Consider the following 23,408-nt stretch of genomic DNA (forward strand, 5'->3'; position numbering starts at 1 on the left):
CATGCATGTATGCCACCTACCGTGAATAATAGACTACATGCGAATTATGTTTGTATATTTTTACATTCTTATTCACAAATATCAAAGGATCACAATGTAATATTCGCCTTTGGATTGAAGCCTGACCTTTTTCCATCCTTCCTACATGTAAGAGAGTCTGCATAATACAAATCCAATTAGAGCCCAGCGGTCATGAGTGCACTCACTTAGTGACAATGACCTTTAGAGGAAACAGCGAATCACTGCACTGTCAGGTACATTACTACACTCTGGTTTCAGCAGCCGCCACAGTGGAGCACCAGGGATGATGAACGTGAAGCAATGATACAATGCACCAATGATTTCATAACAACATTAAAATCATCTGACTAAACTGCACAGGGCTTCTCGAAGCAACAGATCATTTGTGTTGGACTTCCTCCTCCAGCACAAACAAAAAATAATTGATGAGACAGGCCATGGACATTCAGACTGGAAGCTACACAAGTACACAACTTTTGGTTTAGAAATTTCTGCTAGAGTGGCTCTTCTGTGCAAACCAGTGTCCCCACATCAGTGAACCTACGGTGACCCTGACCAGTTTACTGGTTGTCTTTCTTTGGATCACATTTACTATAAATCACCACATACCACGACTTTGACCTTGGAACTCAGACCTTCTCCAAACACATCAATGTCAATAACTAACTTTTCACCTGCTCAAAACACATAGGAGTCTTAATTAAGGCAACATCCAGACCTTTCACCCATGTGTCCAAACAGCCGAAACTCACCGTACATGCGCAAAAATGCATAAGGAGGCACTTCACATTGTGTTTATTTTTCAAATATTACTTAATCAAAATTGTAATTAAAGGCAAGCTAATGTTTCAGCTGACTGCACTTTCGTATCAAGTACATAATTAAAACATGTCTGCAAAGAGAGAAATTTAATTTCACTTTATGACCCCCGAGAACTCGGTGAACCACATTACCTAAAGGCATTTTGAGATTTTGCATTACGCGTTTTGTTTGGAGACAAAAACAGTTTAAATCTCCAAAACCATCCCCATCTGAAAAGTGGTTTCACCACATTATTGTCCAATGGCAGGAGGAAAGGGATGATGTCAGACGAAGAACTTTCAGTTTGGTGACATTACACCCTTCCTGAGAAATGATAGCACATAAAAGGATCTGGATTATGAGCCATTAAAGCCATTTCAGAAGAAAAAAAAAAGTCTTGGTCAATTGACAGTCTGAAGGGACTTCCCTTCACTGCTATGTGCCGTGGTGTCACAGAACTTCCTAATTTCCCAATTAAGAGGAGTAATTCTGGGAGTGAGCTGAAGTCTGTGCATTAAAAAGAAAAAACTCATACCAGTCTCCAGCTGAATTCAACCAAAATGTACTATAATCTGGCAATCATATGATTTGTGAAAAAATAAAACAAGAAAAAAATGCCTACATAATACAAAAATGTATGATTAGCAAACATAAATTATTTCTGATAGTGAAATTATAAGTGATCATGAATTTATGAGCATGTCACGGCCAGGGCAGGGCAGGTAGGAGGCACACGCACGACTCAGGAACACAGATCCAACGCTCCTTTGCACAACATCAGCCAGGGAACAGGACTGCAGGAATCCTTGACCTCACTAGGAAAACAGGAATGTGAGTGTCGAAGGCCCGCCATGAACTGCCAGGCGACTGTACATCCAGCCACCCTGGGGAGTGTACACGTGTCAGGCCCAAAACTTCAAAAATCAGGGCCAACACCAGGCCTGGGCAGCAACACTTAATAATCCTTCGGAGCAAAGGGGAACCAGAAGTCTCCAAGCAGGGTTGAGTCGGCTGCTTCCAGAGGATGGCGCCAGCATTCTGTCACGGCTGGTGCCAGGCAGGTAGGATAGGTAGGATGGAGATCCTATTTATTCTATCCGGGCATCAGCATAGTTTCTTCTACACATGCTAGCCACCAATTACCATCATATGCAGCCATGACATAACTGCTGATGCTTGCAAAGTCGAGTAATTCCACAAGTGTGCACAATCTTTCAATCCTGCTTTGGGTGTATGCTCAAAAGGGTCTCACACCCATGTAGCATATATGTAACCCTGATTAATGTTATTACTTTCACCCATGCTTGGTATACTATTATACTAAAATACAGTTTGTTTTGCATATTTTATATTTTAATAAGTCATTACATTGTAATTATTAATATGGTCATGGTATATTATTTGTTCAAGCTATAGAGCTGGACAATAGCTTTAAAACAATATGAGAACCATTTCTTTACAGATTAAATATAAATATTGACAGACAAAGCCCCCCGAAAAGTTACTCTGTGACGATGAGGTTTGAAAGTGTGATAATTTGACATGGATTTGACCTTATGATAATAGAATTGGTCAAATATTTAATACATACAAAGCAATTGTTTGTACTGGTAATTCCTGCACAAATACAATGTATAAACATATCTAGCAGAAATACTGAATTTCTGAAAGATTATCTATTCAGAAAACATTTTGGCTTCTGCAAAAAGCATCATTCTGTGTGGCAGCATTAGGTGAAATCACACAGCGACAGAGAAAGCTGGCATCTGTGTCACCCACTCACCAAGTCTTCCCCAGTTACCCGCAGAGTAAATTCACTGACAGATGCAGTTCATTAAAAAATGTTAGCAGAACGTCAGATTATGCAGGCAGCAGTGCATTGAATGGCCCTGTTGTCTCTGCAAAGGAGATTGATTTCTGATTTAAACCATGTACACAAGCATCACCTGTAGTAAATTATTCAAACATGCAGAAATGGGCTTTACAGCCCATATATACAGATGCTTTTAGAGACTTTCTGTGAATTATTGAAGCGTTGAGTGATGTAAGATTTTCGTCTCTATAACATGTTGTGCTTTTGGGGCCGGTTGCTGCCAAATTCTGGTGACCCAGTGCTGATGTCAAAAATGACACGATTGAAATGGATGTCACTGGCTTTTGTGCTTGCTTGGATCACTTGAGACGCACAAGTGAAATTTTTCAGCATGACGTGGAAAAAAAAAACTGTGCAATAAATAATGCAGAATAATTGCCTGAATCACCCACACATCATTGTAAAATTAATAGTGAACAGATTGTTGCAAATCCTTTCCACTCTATAATAAAAGAAAAGAATTGAAACCCTTGACATCCCTACCTGATAGCTCTTCTTTTTGTCCCTGAGAAACAGGGAGCAGATAATCTGAAGACCTAAATGGATAGCAATGGACAGAAGGACATCTGAAACATGTCAGGCTGCATTTGCTGCAGAATCTAAAGTGAAAATCTAGGCTATGACAGGAGTTTGAAGAGGCCATGGAAAGTGGCTTTTGGGAAGACTCAAAGAGATTCTGTTAAAGCAACTCAGGAGGGAAAGGCGGGACACTAGCTGCCCAGGCAGTCCTTAGCAAGGCCTTTGAAAATTGGTCCTCAACTGGGGATTTTCTTGGAAGGTGGGAGGAAAACTTTGAGGAAGTCATGAACCCAACAACTCTTGGTTTAGAAGGGAGAGCTATGATGCCTCACAGTGGGATGGTCAGTGGGGTGGTTAAGAAGCTTTTTATTGAGTCCACTCAACATTTTGAACTTTAAAGGCTGCATTTCTAACATATTATATAAAGAGAAAGATGTCTTGACATTCCTTTTCTGAATTTATTATTCAAGCACATTAAATATTATTTATATATCAATGCACGAAATGAAGATGAGGCATTCTCAGAGTTAGCTGAAGAGAAAAATAACAAAAGCATGCCTAAATACTACAAAATTCATTAAAAAAGGCAACTGTGATTGTGTTCAACAGAAAAATGTTGTGAGGTTATGCTGGACAACTAGGAGTGATTCTGTTCTTGTGAACTGTCCAGTTTGGACTCTATCACCACCTTTGTGCATGATGCAATTCTTAACATCTTAGACTGACAAGAAAGATGTCAAGTGCAAAGGCCCATTCAATGTCTTCCAGCTCTGCCTCCTGACAATGTGTCCACTACAGCTGCTTGAAGAGTGACAATGCCTGGAGCAAGTGCTGAACCAAGTCTAGCACCTATTTATAATTAAATACAGGCCTGGAATGAATCAGTTACTACACAGAGTAAAGAAATCTGGATCTGCTCATTGGTGATTTAGCCTTAAAGAGGCTAAATTTTAGACTCTCATTCATAAGTAAGCAAATGTACATGGGATTATGGGATTGAGGTCCTGAGAGTATGTAATGGCTGCATTAATGCAGAAGCATTGATGTGAAAGGCCCAAGATATGAGGCTAAGCTTAAGTCTGTCGTGGTTCCTCTTGTCACCTGCACTCATGAAGCTTGAGGTCTTGATCAAACGGGGTTTCCCTGCAGGCTTGCTTTTAAACATCTTCAACCAGGAAAAGACCCCAGAACATGCTGGAGGGATTATATCTGCTGTCTGGCCAGGGAACGCCCGGGGATCCCCTGGAGGAGCTTGTAAAAGACGAGGGGGGAAATGGATGGCTGGGCTGCACTGCCTTCCCGCTGCAGCCAGTCTTGACAAGAACGGATAGACTTGACATATTTGTTGAATTATTCTGTAACTAGATGTCATCCTAGCTTCCTGATATCTTTACATGACACGATTGTTGAGCTGCGGTTACGCTGATGGCCAGTCGTGGTCGTTAACAGAAATCCCCCGAGAGGTGATTTGGCAGTGGTCTAAAAGCAGCTTAGTGCTCAGTGACCCTGGCACTCCCACAAACCACCTCATTATCAGAAAGAAAGGCCCTTCTGTCCTGCAGGACTACTTCCCCACATCCCTGGTACTTGGAGAGGTGAAATGCTGCCTGCCTGCATCCCAATTCAGAGGCATTAAACACATCCAATACTGTAAGCGAATGTAACAATATGATGAGTTTGTGTGCGTGTGTGTGTGTGTGTGTGCATGATACTCACCATGTCTATAGAGGAAACAGGTCCTATACTGTTCACATATATGTCAACGTCAACAACAGTCGGTTTAACTGGAGAGGGAGAGAAACAACACTTGGTCATGGAAATGTCACTCAGAGACAACACTTCACTTTTATAATTACAAAGATACCAATGGTTCCTTTAAAAAGGTCAAAACTGGGCATGAGCTCTCCTGATACATAACAAAATCCAATTTCTGTAAGTGCACCAAAAGCTATTTCAAATGAACTACAAATGAACAAAGGGAATGAGAGAGGTCCAGGCCTACTCTCATGATGAGAAAAATATTCCTATTGTGCTCCTCTGACTCACTCTGATATTTCATAAACTTGGGCATTTTCAAGAAAATAAGACGGCACAGTTAATCACAGTAGTTTAAGAGCGTTGTGTGCTCTTTTATAGAACTGAGCACCTGAGATTTACTGTCCATCCCTGCCAGAGTGCCTGTCCTTGCTTTGCCTTGGCAAATTTTCTGCTGCTTAAAATGTCAACACCCCTGCAATGGACACCCCTGCGACCCCAACACGTCACAACATGTCAATTCCTGCACCGTGATTAATCCCACCGGCTGTGGTTAATTAAACACTCTTCACAGACTTACAGATCATCCATTATTTAGCTTTTAAAGGGCTAAAATACAAGGTTAAAATTTTGTAAGCATACACACATGCTTGACATGCATCTGCAAATTATTTTAACTATGTTCTGATCACATTCTATAAAAAACATGTGTTCTTTAGAATAGATAATAAACTTAATTGTTCGCATTGTAAGGCTCAGAAGATTGTACATCAGCATTTAGAGGAGAGACAGAGCAGCAAGGCGACAGACACTGTTCTGTTGAGATAACAGCGCCGGCCAAGGGCTAGTGCCAGAACGCCATTGTCTGTTGGGTATTCGGCCTCCAAAAGCGCTCGCACACACACACACACACACACACACACACACACACACACTAAACAATCTGTCATAAAAATTCATAGCCATGGTTTCACATTTAGCCTCTGGCATCTTTTAAAAGTAATTTTTCTACACCTTTTAGCATCCAATCTTTTGAGTTGTCGCTGTATGGAGCGGATCATCCTTGCATGGTTAAGTGTGCATCTCATGCTGACTGCTCTGATGAACTTTTAGGATGGGAGATGGAATTCAGTAGTTAGGATTGAATTAAGGAGACAGACATAGACAGAAAATCTAAATGGATCAACTAAAAGGTGTGGACTCATTACCTATCCTATTATGCTACAGCATAACAAAATAAAACAGAAAATGATCTCACATATCAATTCAGAGAATAAAACAATTCATCGCAAATCAGTGCAAATTTTTCCCATAGTCACTGCAGTGAACCTGCGTAACAATAACAGTGGAAAAAAACTGTACAAACACGTCTAAATGGTGGGGAATCAATTGCCATCAGGGAACAAAGAATAGCGATTTGTGTTGAAACAGCTTTCAATACCCATTCATAAAGACTGATGAATAAACACTACAGATCCTTATGCATATGGTGCTGGACACATACCATACTGTTGGCAGCTGCTGCAGGTCCCAGCAGGTCATTGACTACATGAGCAAATTGTCAGGAGACTATTTATATCAAAGGAAGACTGAACAACATATGTGTTCAAACTTTGAACACATATGTTGTTGCTGAAGAGCTGCTGAATTTTCTGCTTTTGCTATTGGCTGAAAAGGAGTCAAATCATATCGGTCAAGACTCTACTGTTGAGTCATATGACCATACTGGCCAAAAATGAGACAGCGTTTTGCCTCAAAATTGTCTGTAAAAGTGTTGTCTGACATTTGCGATCTAAAGAAAAACTAAAGAATACTGATACATGGTTCCAAATACAGTATTTTGTAATTAGTGTTTTAGTTTTCCTTTATGGGATGCCTGTAGAGAAACAGGAGGCACATGTGCACAACATGAGTAAAAAAGGGTTGGTTTTTGATAAACGTAAAAAAAAACATAAAGGGCCACATGGTCGGCAACACAGAAACCAGTCATCACATGGGATACAACATCACATTTAACGAGTCCCAATCACCATGATCAGGACAATGAGACAATGAGTGTGAATATATATACACACACACACACACTACTTAATTTAAATGTAAGCAATTAATCCTAAAGATTAATGAAATTACTGATTTCCTTTAAACAGCCTGCCTTCAGCAGTATCTACAAATAAAATCATTTTTCTGTATTAAAGCATTACTTAAAATAGTTAGTCCTCAAAAAATAGTCTCAGAAAGGGGTTTTGTTTTATATTCTAGGTCGTCTTTTATTTGTGTCAACATGGTAATTGACATCCTGCTGTGCAAGTATATGCTTGTCCTTCACATTAACTGATCACACTGTGGTCACTGGAGCTTTCAACTCTATTTTTATGTCCTTTTCATTCAAAGCTAACGACAAAAAATTTTTTTGTGAGTGTCAAATTCAAACGCAAAAAAATTATAAAAGGCAAAACTATGTGGGCCAAGTGAAAGCTCGACTGAACCATGCTGTTTCCAACATTACAACACTGTTCATAGATTCCCTGTCCATTTGTGGATGAGTGGCGATTTGCTCTGCTGACACAACATATAAGCTCCTCTGAAAAACTGACACTAATTGTCAAATATGTCAAAATGCTGGTTTTACAGTAAAAAGATCAAAAGGAAAAAGCAGGATATGGCTGAGTCGCAAGAAGTAGAATTGCAGTCTAAGAGGAGTTTTTTTCCTAGTGTAGAATGGTCAAAATAGTAAATAGCCAGTGAATAAAAAAAAAAAAAAAAAAGTTGTCCAGTAACTGGATATATCACATCCAAGTGAAACTCCACTTTCTCCAAGCCCTGCACAAATTTAGTCAAACTCTCAACATTTCTTTTTCTTACCCCGAGCAACTTGGCAAATGTGACTTGACTAAACTCCCACTGGACTAGAACTGAGAATGTGATGAGCATGCTACTTCCAAACTTGTCAATTACACGTTCGGCACACAAAAACAGGTCGGCCAAAACACAGGGGAGGTTCCAAACGAGAGTCAAGAAGATTCTTCCACTTCCAGACTGTTTTCACTGAAACACTGGCTTTTCCTTCCCACAATGTCATGCTTCCTAGGAATCACAGAACAGGATTGGAACACCAAAAAAAAAGAGCAAATAAAGTCATTAACCCCTAAAGCTGCACCACACGACACAAAGGCACAGCCCATGGCCCATGGCTCTCTAATACGTTGGAAGGTTATGTTATTGCTACTGAGCTTGTAACAGATCATTGAAGAGGTGCACAGTGACTGCAGTTCATTAGTAAAATTGCAGAATAATTTCAAGTTTAATTCCAGTAATGGAATTTCTGCATAGTAGAAGAACACTTCAAATTTAAAGTATAATAATCATAAAAAAATGCACAGTAGTGGAAGTATTTATAGAATGTCTGTAGTGCAATAAAACCCTGTGGGGTTGGATAATGAAGAGGCATCAAAATGTGAGAAGAAGCTGGTGAAGTCTATGGGCAAGGACCTGGACCCAAGTGCTCCTGTTCTCTCACTTAGTGTCATTTTACTAGCAATAATTTCATAAATTCATGTATTTATGTCACCACATTAGGTTCTATACTAACAACAAACAGTTACTTTTGTTACTTTTCTCAGCTTGCTCTGATTCCAAGCAGTCTTTACATTGAAAAACAGAACGTAGTTTTATTGATCAGTCAATCATTCTTTGGGTGTACAGCAGTTTTTACAATGTACATTGGCAATGTACAAGCGCCTCACATAGGACCAGTGCTCAAGGCCCCTAATGAGCAAGCCAAAGGCAACAGTGGCAAAGAAAACTGCTTGTATCCTGTGGTTCTACTTAAGTAGGTTACCGGGAACTTCTTGGCTGTTGTCTGCAGAGTTGTAGCCAGGACTCAGCTGGCGTCAGGAGCTATGACTTTGACACACTAACCTCTTTTCCACCATGCCATGTTCATCTTGGCTCGCTGGCTGGCACCCTACAAGCACAGCCCATCCCTTTTGACTGTCTCCGTCTCTCCGCGTTTTCATCACTGCACAATGCCGCTGGCAAACACATAACACTCTTCTGTTCTGTGGGCCTTTGTGTGTGTGTAGCACTGCAAGTTGATTTTAGAACAAAAAGTTAAAAGTTCATTTCCTGCAGCCTCACGTGGCCAGCTTCTGAAAGGGAGTCTGTCTTTAGACATAACATTTTGTTGCTTTATTTAAAACCTATAATGAAAATCACCTTAGGCTTTGAATTGACATCACTGCATCACTCATGATAATATTTAATGGCTTTTGGCTTTGTATTACTAGGGGAAGTGGTGGCCTAGCGGTTAAGAAAGTGGCCCTGTAATCAGAAGGTTGCTAGTTCGAATCCCGATCTGCCAAGGTGCCACTGAGGTGCCACTGAGCAAAGCACCACCCCTGCTCCCCGGGCGCCTGTCATGGCTGCCCACTGCTCACTCAGGGTGATGGGTTAAATGCAGAGGACAAATTTCACTGTGTGCACCGTGTGCTTTATACTAAACTATCACAGTCAACATCCCTCACAGAGACACACTCACACAATACATGTTTATGATGCAGTAATTACATGAAGTCAAGAATGACCTTAGAATGACCTGCCAAAATGTCCATGAGGTTAAATAAGCTCATTTTGAAATTAAATTCTCACAACCAGTCTTTATAAATATTTTAGGACTTAGGCTTGCAATAATGCTTATTTAAAACATTAAATGTAAAATGTAAAAAACCTATGACTGGTTGGGGGAAAGAGGCTGAGACAGGGAGTGACAGGGAGATGAGCTGGTCATAAAACAGTCTGTAAATTAAATATAAATAAAAAAATAGCATTTTTTATAGATCTGGAAAGTCTGGAAACTTTTAAAAATATTTTGTTGTTTATTTCATTTCCGCCAAGGGTCACGTCAGATTTTCACTCTGCTGGACCGAAAAAACACACATTCCATTGTGAAACTTTTGCAAGGATGTTACTCACCTGGTTGAGCATCTTGTCTCTGGCTAGAAAGAATTTCACACCTGTGTCATAGGTAGGACACAGACAGTAACTAAATAAGACACAGCTGTGTTAATTGTGCTAATTTATTTCAGCAGGTTTCATGTTAATATTATAATTAATCGCAGTGATTAACACATTAATTTTGACAGCCTTTAATATTTTTTATTATTTGCATGCACACTCCGCTCCTACACACATAAACACAAGCCCCCCCCTCAGTGTGAAAAGCAACATTACCATAACGCCCATCTGCTGTGTCAAGTGACCCCTCCAGGGTTAATTGAGGTGCTTCTTTTAAACCCTGTTAGGCTGTCCCTGTGACGGGCAAACAAATTAGGAGTCGTCAGCGCAACCAGTCACTCCCAGGTGGGGACTGTGGCTCTTTCCCATGAGTGGACATTAACATGCTCTAGAGAGCAGCAGTTTCGCTTGGCTGGAACGCGCAGTGGCTGCAATTGTGGGGCCCGCCCTCAGCGTCGCAACCCCTCGCTCACACCACATTGGCAGCTAGCATGCAGTTGACCCCGCTGCAGCAGTCAATTACGACCTGTGTTGTTATAATAAAGCTTTAGTCATCAGGTGCAAGGCGTTGGAGTGAATGGCTCGCCCTCTTCTCGACACTTAGTCTGTAGTTGGGCCATTATGATGAATGCTTGTTTACTGGCTTTTCGAGGTGTTCAGGAGTTTCTGCACTGGCCAGATAGTCACTACCGCTTTTACGGGCACACACACATATATTTACTTATTTATTTTTATTTGCTGGGGTTGGGGGGTATGATATATGAGTGTGTTGGGAAGGTACCTTGCTCAAGGGGACCTCAGTGGCACCTTGTTGGTTCGGGATTTGAACCCGCAACCTTTCAGTTACGAGTCCTGTACCAACTAGGTCACCACAGCTAGCACTGCAATACTGGGTTGGTGCACAGAGCGAAAGTAGCAAGCCCATTTGCCGACACCTTGTTCTGAAAATATGCTTCATATGTAGATCCCCAACGTATCATATATTTGTCATGATCCGATCTGGAAGGGGTTCCCAGACCGGAGTTTCACGTTAGTCCTGTGTAATGTTTCCTAATTGTCTTCACCTGTGTGTGATATATAAAGCTGCCCTGTTTGTGTCTGTTCACCGTCGAGTCTTTGTTATGTTCACGAGTTACCAGATGTCTCCCCTGTCCTTCACAAGAATAAACCCCTGTATCGTGAATGCATCCTTCTTCCTTGTCTAGTTTTTGTCACTGTCTCAGTTCACCTGCCTCGTCTTGCCAAATGGCCATGACAATATTAAACTGATGAGAATAGATACAACAGAAAACTCTCAGTGAAGAGAACTGTTTGTAGTAAGGATTTGGAATGCTGGTTCTAGCATAATGGGTAGCACAGTAACTTGTTCTGCATTCTGTGCAGGTGGAAGTGACCACATCTTGGTGCCTGTGTGCAGTTAGCCAATGGAAGGACCAAAGGTATGAAAAGTATAAAAATATGCTGCCACCTCCATGCTGGACACTGACATCCTGCAAGTGGATGTCACCCAGTTCACTATGGTGAACTATTCAAACTGAAATCTGATTCTGACAACAAAAAACGTTAAAAAAACTGAGCATTGAGGCCTGCCATCTGAATGTTGTATAAATGCTGCTTATACTCAGGGCACCGTTAGCTGGCCTGGCCCTACTGATCTAAGAAACATGAGAACTTGTGGCACCTTGGCGGCTCGGGAGTCGAACTGGCAACCTTCTGATTACCACTTCCTTAAATATATATATGTATGTATGTGTGTGTGTGTGTGTGTGTGTGTGTGTGTGTTTCATGTGAATGATATGGAGTTGTTTTTTTTATATAGTTGGAAAAGCTAAGATCCTCATTCATTATTACACCAGGATTTCTGACTTGAGTTGTAGTCTTATTATTTCTGTCTTATCTTTGCATAATTGAAGGAAATTCGGCTGCATCCAGGTATTTTTCTTCCAGGCATCAAGATTAAAAGAGAGCTAAATATATCTGCGTATAATCTGTGCAGCTATAAGATTTTCCACTGTTGGAGAAAAAGGCTTATTTCTGCTCCAAAAACTGATTATTTACTGATTTCATTACAAGCACAACCAATTAACCTTTCATGTTTTTATGGAATGTTTATAGCTGTGTGTGCACACATTGTATTCGTTGTAGTGTGTATGTAAAAGTGATACACTCGTGAGGAGTCTGCACCTCGTCTGTTCCGTAGGCTCAGATCCTATAAATATCTGATCAAAGTCGGCGAAGAAAACTGGCTGTGACATCTTTTTCTTTCTCCGATGCTGTGAAGACATCTTCCATTTGGGTTCGGTGGTCTAATCTCATACTTCAAAACGAGACTCCAGACGGGATCAATACGCGGGCACGATATTCTGAGAGCGAAGATCCATTAGTCTGCTAATCTGTTCTCACCCAGCAGGACTGCGGCCTGTCAGAGTGACCGACAGACAGACAAAGGTAATTAAACTGCACCCAGGAATACCTCTGCGGAGGTACAGCGAGTTCACTTCAGTCTCAAACTATGCAAATACATCAGAGATAAATTCACAATGACTTTCAGAACTCTTATTCATTCTCCTCAAGTCCAACGTATTGGTAATTACATTAAGTGCTTTAGGCTTACTATCATTGTTAGCAATTCTTTACTGTATTATTAGCAATTCTATATTGTATAAAATGCTCTCTAAACCACTGTAAATTAGGAAGATGGTGAAATTTTGAATTGCTTTTTCTATTAAAATAGCAAAATATAAGTCATGAATATGTATATTAATTAGGGCTGTCAAAAGTTTTGTGTTAATCACTGTTTAATTTAAAATGCATAATGTGTTTAAATTATTGGCTAGTGCTTGCTCAACGCATCAGACCCACAATTCCGTTTGGTGGAGGATGACGTCGTTGTGATTAATTTACTATAATGAACTATAAGATATATAAAAAGTAGTCTAACGAATTGTTCAGTATATTGCTGTATTTAAACCTCTGCCTTAATTCTGAGTTGGTGTACTTTTTTATATAATTTTATTTAATATTTGTCTGTATGAATTAATCTCTGGTTTAATAAGAAATTGGTTTTCAGTGTGACCAGTTACATACTTCAACCAGAATATATATTAAATGGACCCCTCCTCTGGGTCTACATTTCTGTTCAGAATCAAGAATCTGTTCATGTCTTTTTAAGATCAGATCTCACTTAACGTCACACAATAAAAGAGACAAATAATATTTCCTATTCCTCTCTGCCAATTCAGCCATGTGCATCCGTGTTTTCTCATCCCATTCCAAGCCATTAGCTCTGTGTTTGGGTTCCCCTGGCAAGCAGCAACAGATTGATCATATTTGAAATCACCTTGGCTCATGTAATCCTGCTCATTTCCACCGAAATAAGGTGAGGACATGGGCCCTCTCGGAGAGCAACAGCAGTAATGACGGCTCCGTGGCTGCCGATACAGTGAGTTATTGCTCAGGCAAATTGCTGAGATTGCTTTAATATCATTGCTCTCACACAGAATGTCTCCACCCTTAAGAGCTGGAGGAAATGGAAACACACACCTAGCCTGATATTGGCTGAAGCCCAGCTGAAACATAGGATTACACGTGAGGAGAGTGCAAACGCAGAGATGCGAGAAGTCTTGTCGATATCCGAGCGTGGTGCATATTGCCTCGGACAAAATCTTCCAAACTGCCAGGTGAATCATATGATCCATTCATTCGGTTGGCATTGCCGTCATGAGCGAACGTGTGAAAAGGCAGCAGAGGCTACCTAGATGCTGTCACCATGACTCATGCAGCCGCGCTCACCGCGCCGCTCACCACCACGTATGTCAGGGGGCTGTTCTTCATCACCGTTTTCTAACCTGTGAGTCATGTGTAAAGGTTGGCCAAACTGAACTCGTGATTGCTTGATTAACTACTTGAGGGAATTCATATTCACCTTTCAATTTGTATATGAGGACTGTATTTGAATTAAAAATATTAAATATAGAAGCAATTTAGAGTGAAAAAGTGACTTTGCCATATGCTAATGCTACTTTAGTGTTATATTTTATAAGTCATTGTAGGACAAGGGTTTTTGATCCTTTTCTTCAAGGTTCTTCTGACCTGCAGTTTGGAAGCCCTCCCCATGTAGGCACAGGGTCCTTCTGGCTTCTTCTGTTTCCTGCCAGTATCCAGTTGAATTGGTGACTTTAAATAGGCGTGATTAATGATTTAGACCTGGTGATTGAGTCCGTGAGTGCTGTCAACTATTAATCATAATCATAAAAATTCTAAATAAAAATATTTCATTACGCATTATAATATGTGATAGTTATAGAGCCTATATCAAGACGGCTTTGCTGGTTACCCACTGGGATGCCATTGGGCTTTTTTTTTTTTTTTGGAAAAAGGTTTTATACATATACATATATATAAGGTTAAGCAACAAACTAAACACATGTATGCCCTCTATAAAATAATATAATAATAAGGAAGCATTCAGCAATTCAAATCAGGGTGAAATACGATGGTTACGCCATACTTCTGTGGTTCCTTTTTCCTGATCATTTAATCAGCAGCTCACAATGTTGCATAAAGTGGTGATGGTGTTAGGATTTAAATCATAATACACATTGAATGCATTCAGTAAGCAGAGATGAAATTTTCTGTTTTTGAATATGGAGTGATCTCATTTTCTTCCCCCAGTGCTGTATTATCATGGGCATTTGAGGTCAGGAATATTCAACCCTAACACTGAATCCAGACTTACAGAAGATTAGAGTGTCTGTCACATTCAAAATTAAAGTGGAAAACACACTACAGGCTGATCCAACTTTGATGTAATGTTCTTAAAACAAGTCAGAATGAGGCTCAGTAGTGTGAGTGGCCTCCACGTGCCGGTATGACCTCCCTACAACTCCTGGGCATGCTCCTGATGAGGTGGCGGATAGCCTCCTGAGGGATCTCCTGCCAGAGCATGACATGATGTCCCAGATGTGCTCAGTTGGATTCTGTTCTGGGGAACGGGTGGGCCAGTCCACAGCATCAATGCCTTCATCTTATAGGAACTGCTGACTCACTCCAGCCACTTGCATTAGGAGGAACCCAGGGCCAACCACACCAGCATATGGTCTCACAAGGGGTCTGAAGATTTAATTTCAGCACCTAATGGAAGTCAGGCTACCTCTGGTGAGCACATGGAGGGCTGTGCGGCCCCTCCAAAAAATATCACCTCAAACTATTGCTAACCCACTGCAAACTGGTCATGCTGGAGGATGTTGCAGGCAGCAGAACGTCCTTCATGGTGTCTCCAGACTGTCATGTCTGTCAAATGTGCTCAGTGTGAACCTGCTTTCATCTGTGAAGAGCACAGTGTGCCAGTGGCGAATTTGCAAGTCTGGAAATGCCAAATGTGCTGCTCGGTGTTGGGCTGTAAGCACAAAATGCACATTTATGGCCTGCAAGAGGTAATTTTCAGGGCTCTGTCAGGGCTACTCCTGTTCCTCCTTTCACAAAGGTGGAGGTAGCAATTCTACTGCTGCTCTTGCTGCCTCCTCCACATCTCCTGATGTATTGGCCTGTCTCCTGGTAGTGCCTCCATGCTCTGGACACTACGCTGACAGACACAGCAAACCTACTTGCCACAGCTCGCATTGATGTGCCATCCTGGACGAGCTGCCCTACCTGAGCCACTTGTGTGGGTTGTAGACTCCGCCTCACGATACCACTAGAGTGAAAGCACCACCAACATTTAAAAGTGACCAGAACATCAGCCAGAAAGCATAGGAACTGAAACGTGTTCTGTGGTCACCACCTGCAGAACCACGCCTTTATTGGAGATTTCTTGCTAATTGCCTATAATTTCCCCCTGTTGTCTATTCCATCTGCACAACAGCAAGTAAAATTGATTGTCAATCAGTGTTGTTTCCTTTAGTGGACAGTTTGATTTCACAGAAGTGTTACATTGTGTTGCTTATTTTTGTGTATTTACCCGTCTAGTTAACCTGTTTAAACTTCACTGTCTCAGTCTCTGGATAGCCATATTGAATTGTAATGCCATATTGCCTATTTTATTCATCTCACCTCTTTATATACTTACATTTTCATTTATGACAACTATCAGTAGTGACAGGGACAGTCCCCCGGAGACACTCAGGGTTAAGTGACTTGCTTCTGGTTTATAGTTTAGTGTGTATCACTCTACTATACTTGACTATTGTAAAATTGTAAAGCAGTCGTGTTTCTGATATGGAGATTTTTCAAAGCGGCAGGGACTGTAATAATGGCAAAAGTCGGCGATGCAGAGTACCTGTGGGCCCAACCACTGTTCAGGGAAAACACCAAGGAAGACGTCGCCAGGTGAAGCTGTCCACTGCAGGGAGGTGGGGGAGCTCATTAGCCCTGGATCACTTCTGTCTGTCAGAGGGGGCAGCGTGGAACCGGGCCAGGAGAAACTCGCTTCTGAGATGCTACATTACTTTTACCCTGTAACCAACGGGAGCCTTCCGAGAGCCGGGTTCCTGTGCCAGCTGTCATCATGACACGGTGTGATAGAGAGATGTGTTGTGAATGGAATGCAGAGACAGAATGAAGCAGAAGGTCCCTAGAGCGATTATGATTCCGATGGCTGAGGTTTTCTCAGTAGACGTGGACTCCAAACGATCCAAACCCTCAAGAATAAAGAGCTTCTTCCCTGGGAAATGACTAAAAGGCCAGTTATTTTTTCTTGTTTTCACCCTCATTGCCCTTCGTTGCTGTATTCTTTTCTCTTTTTGTGCATTTAAACTTATAAAACAATAATCATTTACCTTGGCAGCTTTATTCTGTACCGCCATCCAGGTGGCACAATAATAAACTCATTTGGAGTCGCCTTGCGTGAATTTGCTTGTGTCTCCTGACACAGAGGCATGCACCTGCACTCACACACACACTCAGGGCCATGCACAAAGCAGCGGCGAGAGTGCATTCATGCACCCGTTTACCCTTGGACCAGGAAATGACCACGGCGAGGCCGGCGGCACCCCGATAAATGAGTGTAAAAGGATTACACAAAGCTCATCGAGGAGCCCTCCTCTACGTTTCAGCTGATAGAACAATCGCTCCAATTCTGCAAAAATCCTCCAAGTAATTTCCCATAATCCTTCTGAGGGTGAAGGATTCTATTCCTCTGTCTGTCTGCCTGTCTGTTTGTATCACAAACACACAACCAAATGCATAATGCATGATTACACATATGCGAGCACAAACATTACATTACAGTGAATAAAAAGTGAAGTGAAAATTTCCTCCTGGTCCATTTCGAATCAGCCATTAGTGTTGTTGTTAGGTATTAAAATGCTTTTGACAGGGTCTGTTGACATGAGAGCATGAAACATGTTGGTATGTAATAAAATAATGAACGTATGCATTTGCATTTGGTCAACCGGCCTGCTTACCAGCAAGCTGTGAGCTGATTATCAATTTGTCATCCAGCTCGGAAATTAAAAAAGATGCTGACTGTTTTGGGGTTTTTTTTGTCTGAGTGTGTGTGCTTCTTCTTCATGCACTGTGTTTCCCAGCGGTAGCTCCCAGACAGATGATGGTGCACAGTTGTTTCTGGAGCTTTCTTTATGGCTCCGGTTCCTGGCCAGTGATTAAAAACTCCAGATGAAAGCTCGCCAGAGGAGAAGGGCATAATATTTTAAGTTTAGAACGCCACGCACACACTCAAAGGACCAAGGAACACCACACACTTTGAGCCAAAAAATGCCCTAGTTGTTAAAAGTTCTAAAAAGTGAGAGAATTTCACATGAATTGCAATTCACACCAAAGTACCAGTTATTCTATGAACAGAGGACAATGTACACCATTCTTTTTCCAGCATTGTAGAATACAACCACCGCAGGACACCCACTGACTGTTCAGAGTGGCCAATTCACCTCATCTGTATGCCGTTGGGCGTCAGGAGGAAACTGGAGAACAAGGGGAAAACCCACACCAACACAGGGAGAGCATGCAGATGCTGCACACCGAAAGCCAGAGCCTGGATTTGAACTCCTGGCCTTGGAGGTGTGAGGGCACATTTCCTGGCAATATCACACATTGATTCCAAAAGCAACATTTATAGCAAGTCATTTAAACATGTTATGTCAACACAGTTGTCACTATGACTTAAGAGCACATTCATTCTGTCCTATAATTTTAGTTTTACTCAGATTGTGTAGGTAACTATAATTTTGTCATTTCACTTTCAGAATTTCATACATTTTGATGCGTTGTATATAAATTGTCTGTTAGCATCAGGTGACCACAATCCTTCACTAGTTCCAGAATATGACTGAGGATGTGATTCTGCCGTTTTTTACCTCCTGCTCCCCTCTGCCCCCCAGAAGAAGAACTATGGAGAGAGTCTTTGATGCAGATCTGCGATAGCCCGAGCCCAGCAACCGCCAACGAGATGCACTAAAGTGCCAAAAGAAGAAACACAGCGAGTGGATGAAGCAGACGCTCCTCTCCTCCCACCCACAAACAACGCTGCAAAATATAAAAGACGCTGCCGCTTGATAAAGATCCAATAATGCGCTATCAATCAGATCGCTATTTTCGGAATGATAAGAGGGAAAATGCTTGCTGAGGGCAACGCGGAATATTATGAGGCTCGCAGTGAAGAGGCTGGATGCATTAGAAAGACTAATGTTAGAACCAGGAAAATGAATTAAAATGATGGCAATACAATTAAATTAGTATTCAAATGAAGACACATTTGTTATGTTTTGCGTTTCCATTTATTCCACATGCCACTTCTGAATGTTGAGAATAATCAAGTGCCATGTCATATCCTGCTGGCTGGCCCCCACCCCCTGGAATTTACTCAAATGCCTCACCGCACTTTCATTTTTTATTTTTGAGTACGTCGACAAACCCATAATCTAAGCGGGTGATGAACTACGCCGCAGCGTCCCAGCATCTCAATTGAACCGGACCATTAGAAGCTTCCATCTCGCCCATCCCGACCCATCAAAGCAGAAGCATACGGCACGTGTCTGGGGCGCAGTCTGTGCTTTTTTTCACCGCCAACCGCTCAGAAAAACACACGGCACTTAACCTTAATGGGATGTGGCAGGTACCTCCCGAGAAGAGTGGCAGTCACTCTGGAGAGTGACAGCGTACGATGCCCCACCATTTTGTGCTCACATGTGAATGTGTCGCACCTGCTCTCTTGTGTGCGTTGTCCTCGAGCACTTCAGTCACATCCATGAAGGCCCTTGTGTGATGGTAATGAGCTCGGCTTGCCATTCAGCATCACAGGAGGGGAGGAAGGCCTACGACTTTCATATAGGGGAGCGGTGAAATGACGCTAATAAGCACACACACACATACTTGCATACTCAGAAGCAAGGATTCCCACATATTCAGGCATATCCACCCACACACAGATACCGGTGCTTTACATAAGGATGCATATAAACACACACACACACACACACACACACACTCATATACGTACATTATTATTCTCTGTGAACACATTTGAGATAAATTATTCATGAGGGACTACCAATATACTTTCTTTCCCCTGTACCGAGTTTAATTGAATCCTTATGTTCAATAAATAAGCATTTGTTTTCTGAGGGACCTTCAGCTTTCCTGTTCCCTATTTCTGGCTGACGCTACCATGCAAACACATGAAGACGCGCGCTCGCGTGCAGACACACAGATGCCTGCCACGCATGGCCAGAATGTTTGTTGTGATCCAGAGTGCGAATTGGCACAAGGTCCGAGCACTTTGAACATGAGTCACAGACGTCCAAGACAGACAAGAAACAACAAGAAGTGACAGATTGCGCTGATATGGACTCGCCGGGTGTCAGGCTCTCGCCAAGGAACCTTCCCATCCGGAGGAGAGCATTCTGAGTTCCCTGCGTCTTCGGAAGCACATGCGGCTGGAACAAGAGCCCAACCTCCGCAGCAGCAAGTAGGCGTCCCAGAGACACGCCCCTGCGTAGGAATTACATGCTGAGTAATGTATGCTGACCCACTTTGTCTGGGATCCCCCGACGACCCAAAGAGAAGCTGACATAATAAGGACACATTGACAGCGCTCCAGCAACGGCTCCCGCAATCAGCCGCATCCGCAGCCACGCTGTGTCAAGAACTTTTTATGTCTGAGGACCGGTGGCCTTCAGAAGGCCAGACAACAAAGGGGCGCATCAGTGGCGGCCGACTGGTTGGCAGACTTCTAAAATGTTATAATCGATACGGGCTGCCGGGGGGGGCGGAGGCAAATCTACGAATGACTACAGAAGAAAACACAACAATGTTGAATCTGTTGAAAAGGTGTTCTGTCGTTGTAGTTTTTTGTGCAATACTAATGGGGAGGGTTGGGCAACCAGATGCCCTAATGGGCCAGGAAGGGCATCCGGCATAAAACCGCGTCAACGGCAACCAGACTTGTTGATCCACTGTGTGCGATCCCTAATGAGAGCTGCCGAAGTAAAAAGAAGAGGAAGAAGATGAACCTTTTTAAAAGTATTTATGCAAATGTATGAATGAATTCATGTCTTTCATTAGTTTTTGATGCCCAGAAACGTGTCCTCACACCTCCAAGGTCATGCTCTACCCCTCCCACCAGCCAAAGACTGGTGATGCTAAATTGTGAAGAGCGTGAGTGAATGGGTGAGTCCCCGTCCTGTCCTGGGACCGGCACCCAGATCTGGATTCAGGGGTTATGGATAGTGTGAGAGTTTTTGCCACTATATTTAAAAAATATAATTTAATATATATACAAATATAATTTATTAAAAAATAAAACATTGGATGAGAGTTGTATTTTGCTTTTGGCTAGTACTTAATAAATAAACTGTTGATGATGCAGAAGGTGCATGTATGTTTGAGTCATTATCTGATACAAAACCGAATTTTAAAGATGCAAACAACTGACAGCATAGATCTTGGCTGCTTGGTATAGAAGTTACTTTCATGCCATTATCTGCATGTTCAGAAATGACTCTAGGAGAGGAACCATCGTGTGAGAATGTTTCTCTCATTACAGATCCCTGAGGAACTTCATTAAAGCTCCCCTATTATGAAAGAAGACCCAGGTTCAAATCCACTTACTACCATTGTGTCCCTGAGCAAGACACTTAACCCTAAGTTGCTCCAGGGGGGGACTGTCCCTGTAACTACTGATTGTAAGTTGCTCTGGATAAGGGAGTCTGGTAAATGCTGTAAATGTTAATGTAAATGTGTCGGCAGCTTTAAATGCCAATGAGGAGAAGAAAGGCGGGATGAGGAGGAGAGGGGCCAATAGAAGTTGAAGGGGCGTTCGCGGATATGATGTCATCAGCACCATTCACCAATCACAAGGTGACAGTTGGTGGAGATAATGTATTAGGGGAGGGTTGGGAAATTCTCTGGGTGGACAAAGCATGAGAAACGAGAGGTAACCATTCCCTTAATGACATCATAAGGGGACAAATTACAGATCCGACCGTCGGAGCTGCTACTCTCTGAATGGTGAAGCAGAATGATCACAGCACTCTTTACAGCTATCGCCATTTCTAGCCACTGCAGGACCACAGACAGGCTAGGGGAACTCGTATTAGTGTTAAATAAACTCACAAAGTTTTATTTTCATAAGAGGACATTTAAGCAGTTGTGGAACTGAGACCCAAAATGTCCGCATGACAAGAAAAGTTCACATGCTCATTGTTTTGGTGCATGATCCAGTCATCCTGAAGCTTCATGCTTGCTTTCAAAATGCCTTATTCATAACCAAGTATGTGTCTTTGTTAGTCAAGCCTCTCCTAAGAGACAAAAACACCTCATCACCTCATGGCATGAACATTCTGGGCAGATCCACACACAGTTGTGCAAATCCTTTGGAGAACATCGATGCCAACAAATCGAGCTTTCCATCCACCTCGGAGCAGGAGGAGCTCTGGCCTCATTTGCTTACATGCCCTGAATCTGTCTACAGGCAGCCTGCTGCCCTTAGGGTCAAACCTAAATGTTTCATTGCCAGTGCAGTCTTGTAACTCAGCATCCCATCATGCAATGGAACCAGTAGACATTTCCGTTAGGATCAAAGACGGAGCGAGTGATGTGTCTCTTGAGAACATCAAACAGCAGCTCAGCCCAGACTAGATGTTCAACAAGATGGTCATGCTGGACTTTCAGGCTATCGTTCGAACTGCTTTTCTAATTTAATGCTTTTCATTAAATTAAATTAGTGAGATGAGATTCAGTATTTAAGAACTGTTTGCTTTGTTCCACAGAAGCTCTCTGAGGGAAAATGGCAGTAAAAGATGCTCGTTTTGCTTTTTGTCTGTGCAGATCTGAGATTTGGAAAAAATATATATATATGCTGTATATATATATGCGCTGTTCTCTGCCAGCCTACATGGAACAGAAACTGATCTTGCATGTTATCGCTCAAGGGCAGAGCCGACGCTAAATCAGATTCGTATCACACAGGGGCTCGCGGGGCTACTGCCAACCAACTGTGCAGAGACCACGGGCCTGAAGCCGTGATGCTAAGACGGTGCCAGGGGTACCAGGACCACAGGCGGCGCACATCACAAGCCCACCATCCAACCTTCTGCACAGTGCAGAACAACACAAACAAGCAGCACCTCACCTCCGATGTCCGGCCGGAGTTTCTTGTCATATTCCTTCAGCAGATTATTTAGGATCTGGGTGGCGTCTGTCTCTTGGCTCCTTGGAGCCAGCATCTGATTGACAGTAACGTCCTCGTATTCCTCTTCATATACGTGTGCATGGCAGCTGAAAGAATGCAGGAAAAGTCGTGTGATCCAGGAAAAGTGATGCACTCATGGAAAATGCATAATAGAGATGCAAAGAATGTTTGCGTTTATTGATTCGTTAAAGTGAATTAACATAAAAACATACACAGATATAAGTTCAGGATTTTTTTCTAGATTTATCATCCTTCAAATGAAAGATTAGCACATGGAATATCTCCATATAAGGTAGTGATTAACACAGACATGGAAAATAAAAAACTCTAAGTTTAGCACTAATTAAGACACATCGTCTTTGCGTCTCCAGAACCGAGGCGTTTTAAAGAGCCATTCTCACCCTCCACGCTCCATCGACAGCAGGGTGGCACAGATGAGGAATTTCTTCAGCATGGTGATGAGGCGGCGGTCAGTGCGGACTTGTGGAGTTGCGCTGGAGACGATCTCCTCCTCCTCCTCCTCCTCCTCTTCCTCGTCCTCGCTGGCGCGAGCGAGCGAGCGAGCGCGCGCGCGACCGGCGAGAAATCCGCTCCCGCCGCGCGTCACCGCGACCGACGTCTGAAGGCTGCAGCAGAGCGGAGCCTCCGGGACTCCGAGCCGCAGAACCAGACGGAGACCCACACGGAAAAAAAAAAAAAAAAAACTTTTATTAGATAAAAACCCAAATGCTCCTCAATGTTCCCAGTGGAGCAGAAAAAAGGGAACGACGTTAAACA

The 23,408-nt window shown here is 42.4% G+C and overlaps 1 protein-coding gene across 2 annotated transcripts in view; it reads right to left on the bottom strand.

The window, feature by feature from the left end:
• LOC114790744 (gamma-aminobutyric acid receptor subunit gamma-3-like) overlaps positions 1–23,212 on the bottom strand; it is a 35,927-nt gene extending 12,715 nt beyond the window's left edge. Inside the window, exons 1-3 of one of the 2 annotated variants that reach the window (XM_028981052.1) lie at positions 23,033–23,212; positions 22,572–22,717; positions 4,931–4,998 (exon numbers count right to left, since the gene is read on the bottom strand). In XM_028981052.1, coding sequence (XP_028836885.1) covers positions 4,931–4,998; positions 22,572–22,717; positions 23,033–23,085 — 267 coding nt within the window. In that variant the 5' untranslated portion in view covers positions 23,086–23,212. The remainder of the gene's footprint in view (positions 1–4,930; positions 4,999–22,571; positions 22,718–23,032) is intronic. The other variant, XM_028981054.1, reaches the window with a different exon arrangement.
• Positions 23,213–23,408: the final 196 nt, after the last annotated feature.

Source organism: Denticeps clupeoides, chromosome 5 (assembly GCF_900700375.1).
Source record: "Denticeps clupeoides chromosome 5, fDenClu1.1, whole genome shotgun sequence".
In the NCBI taxonomy this organism is placed as follows: domain Eukaryota; kingdom Metazoa; phylum Chordata; class Actinopteri; order Clupeiformes; family Denticipitidae; genus Denticeps; species Denticeps clupeoides.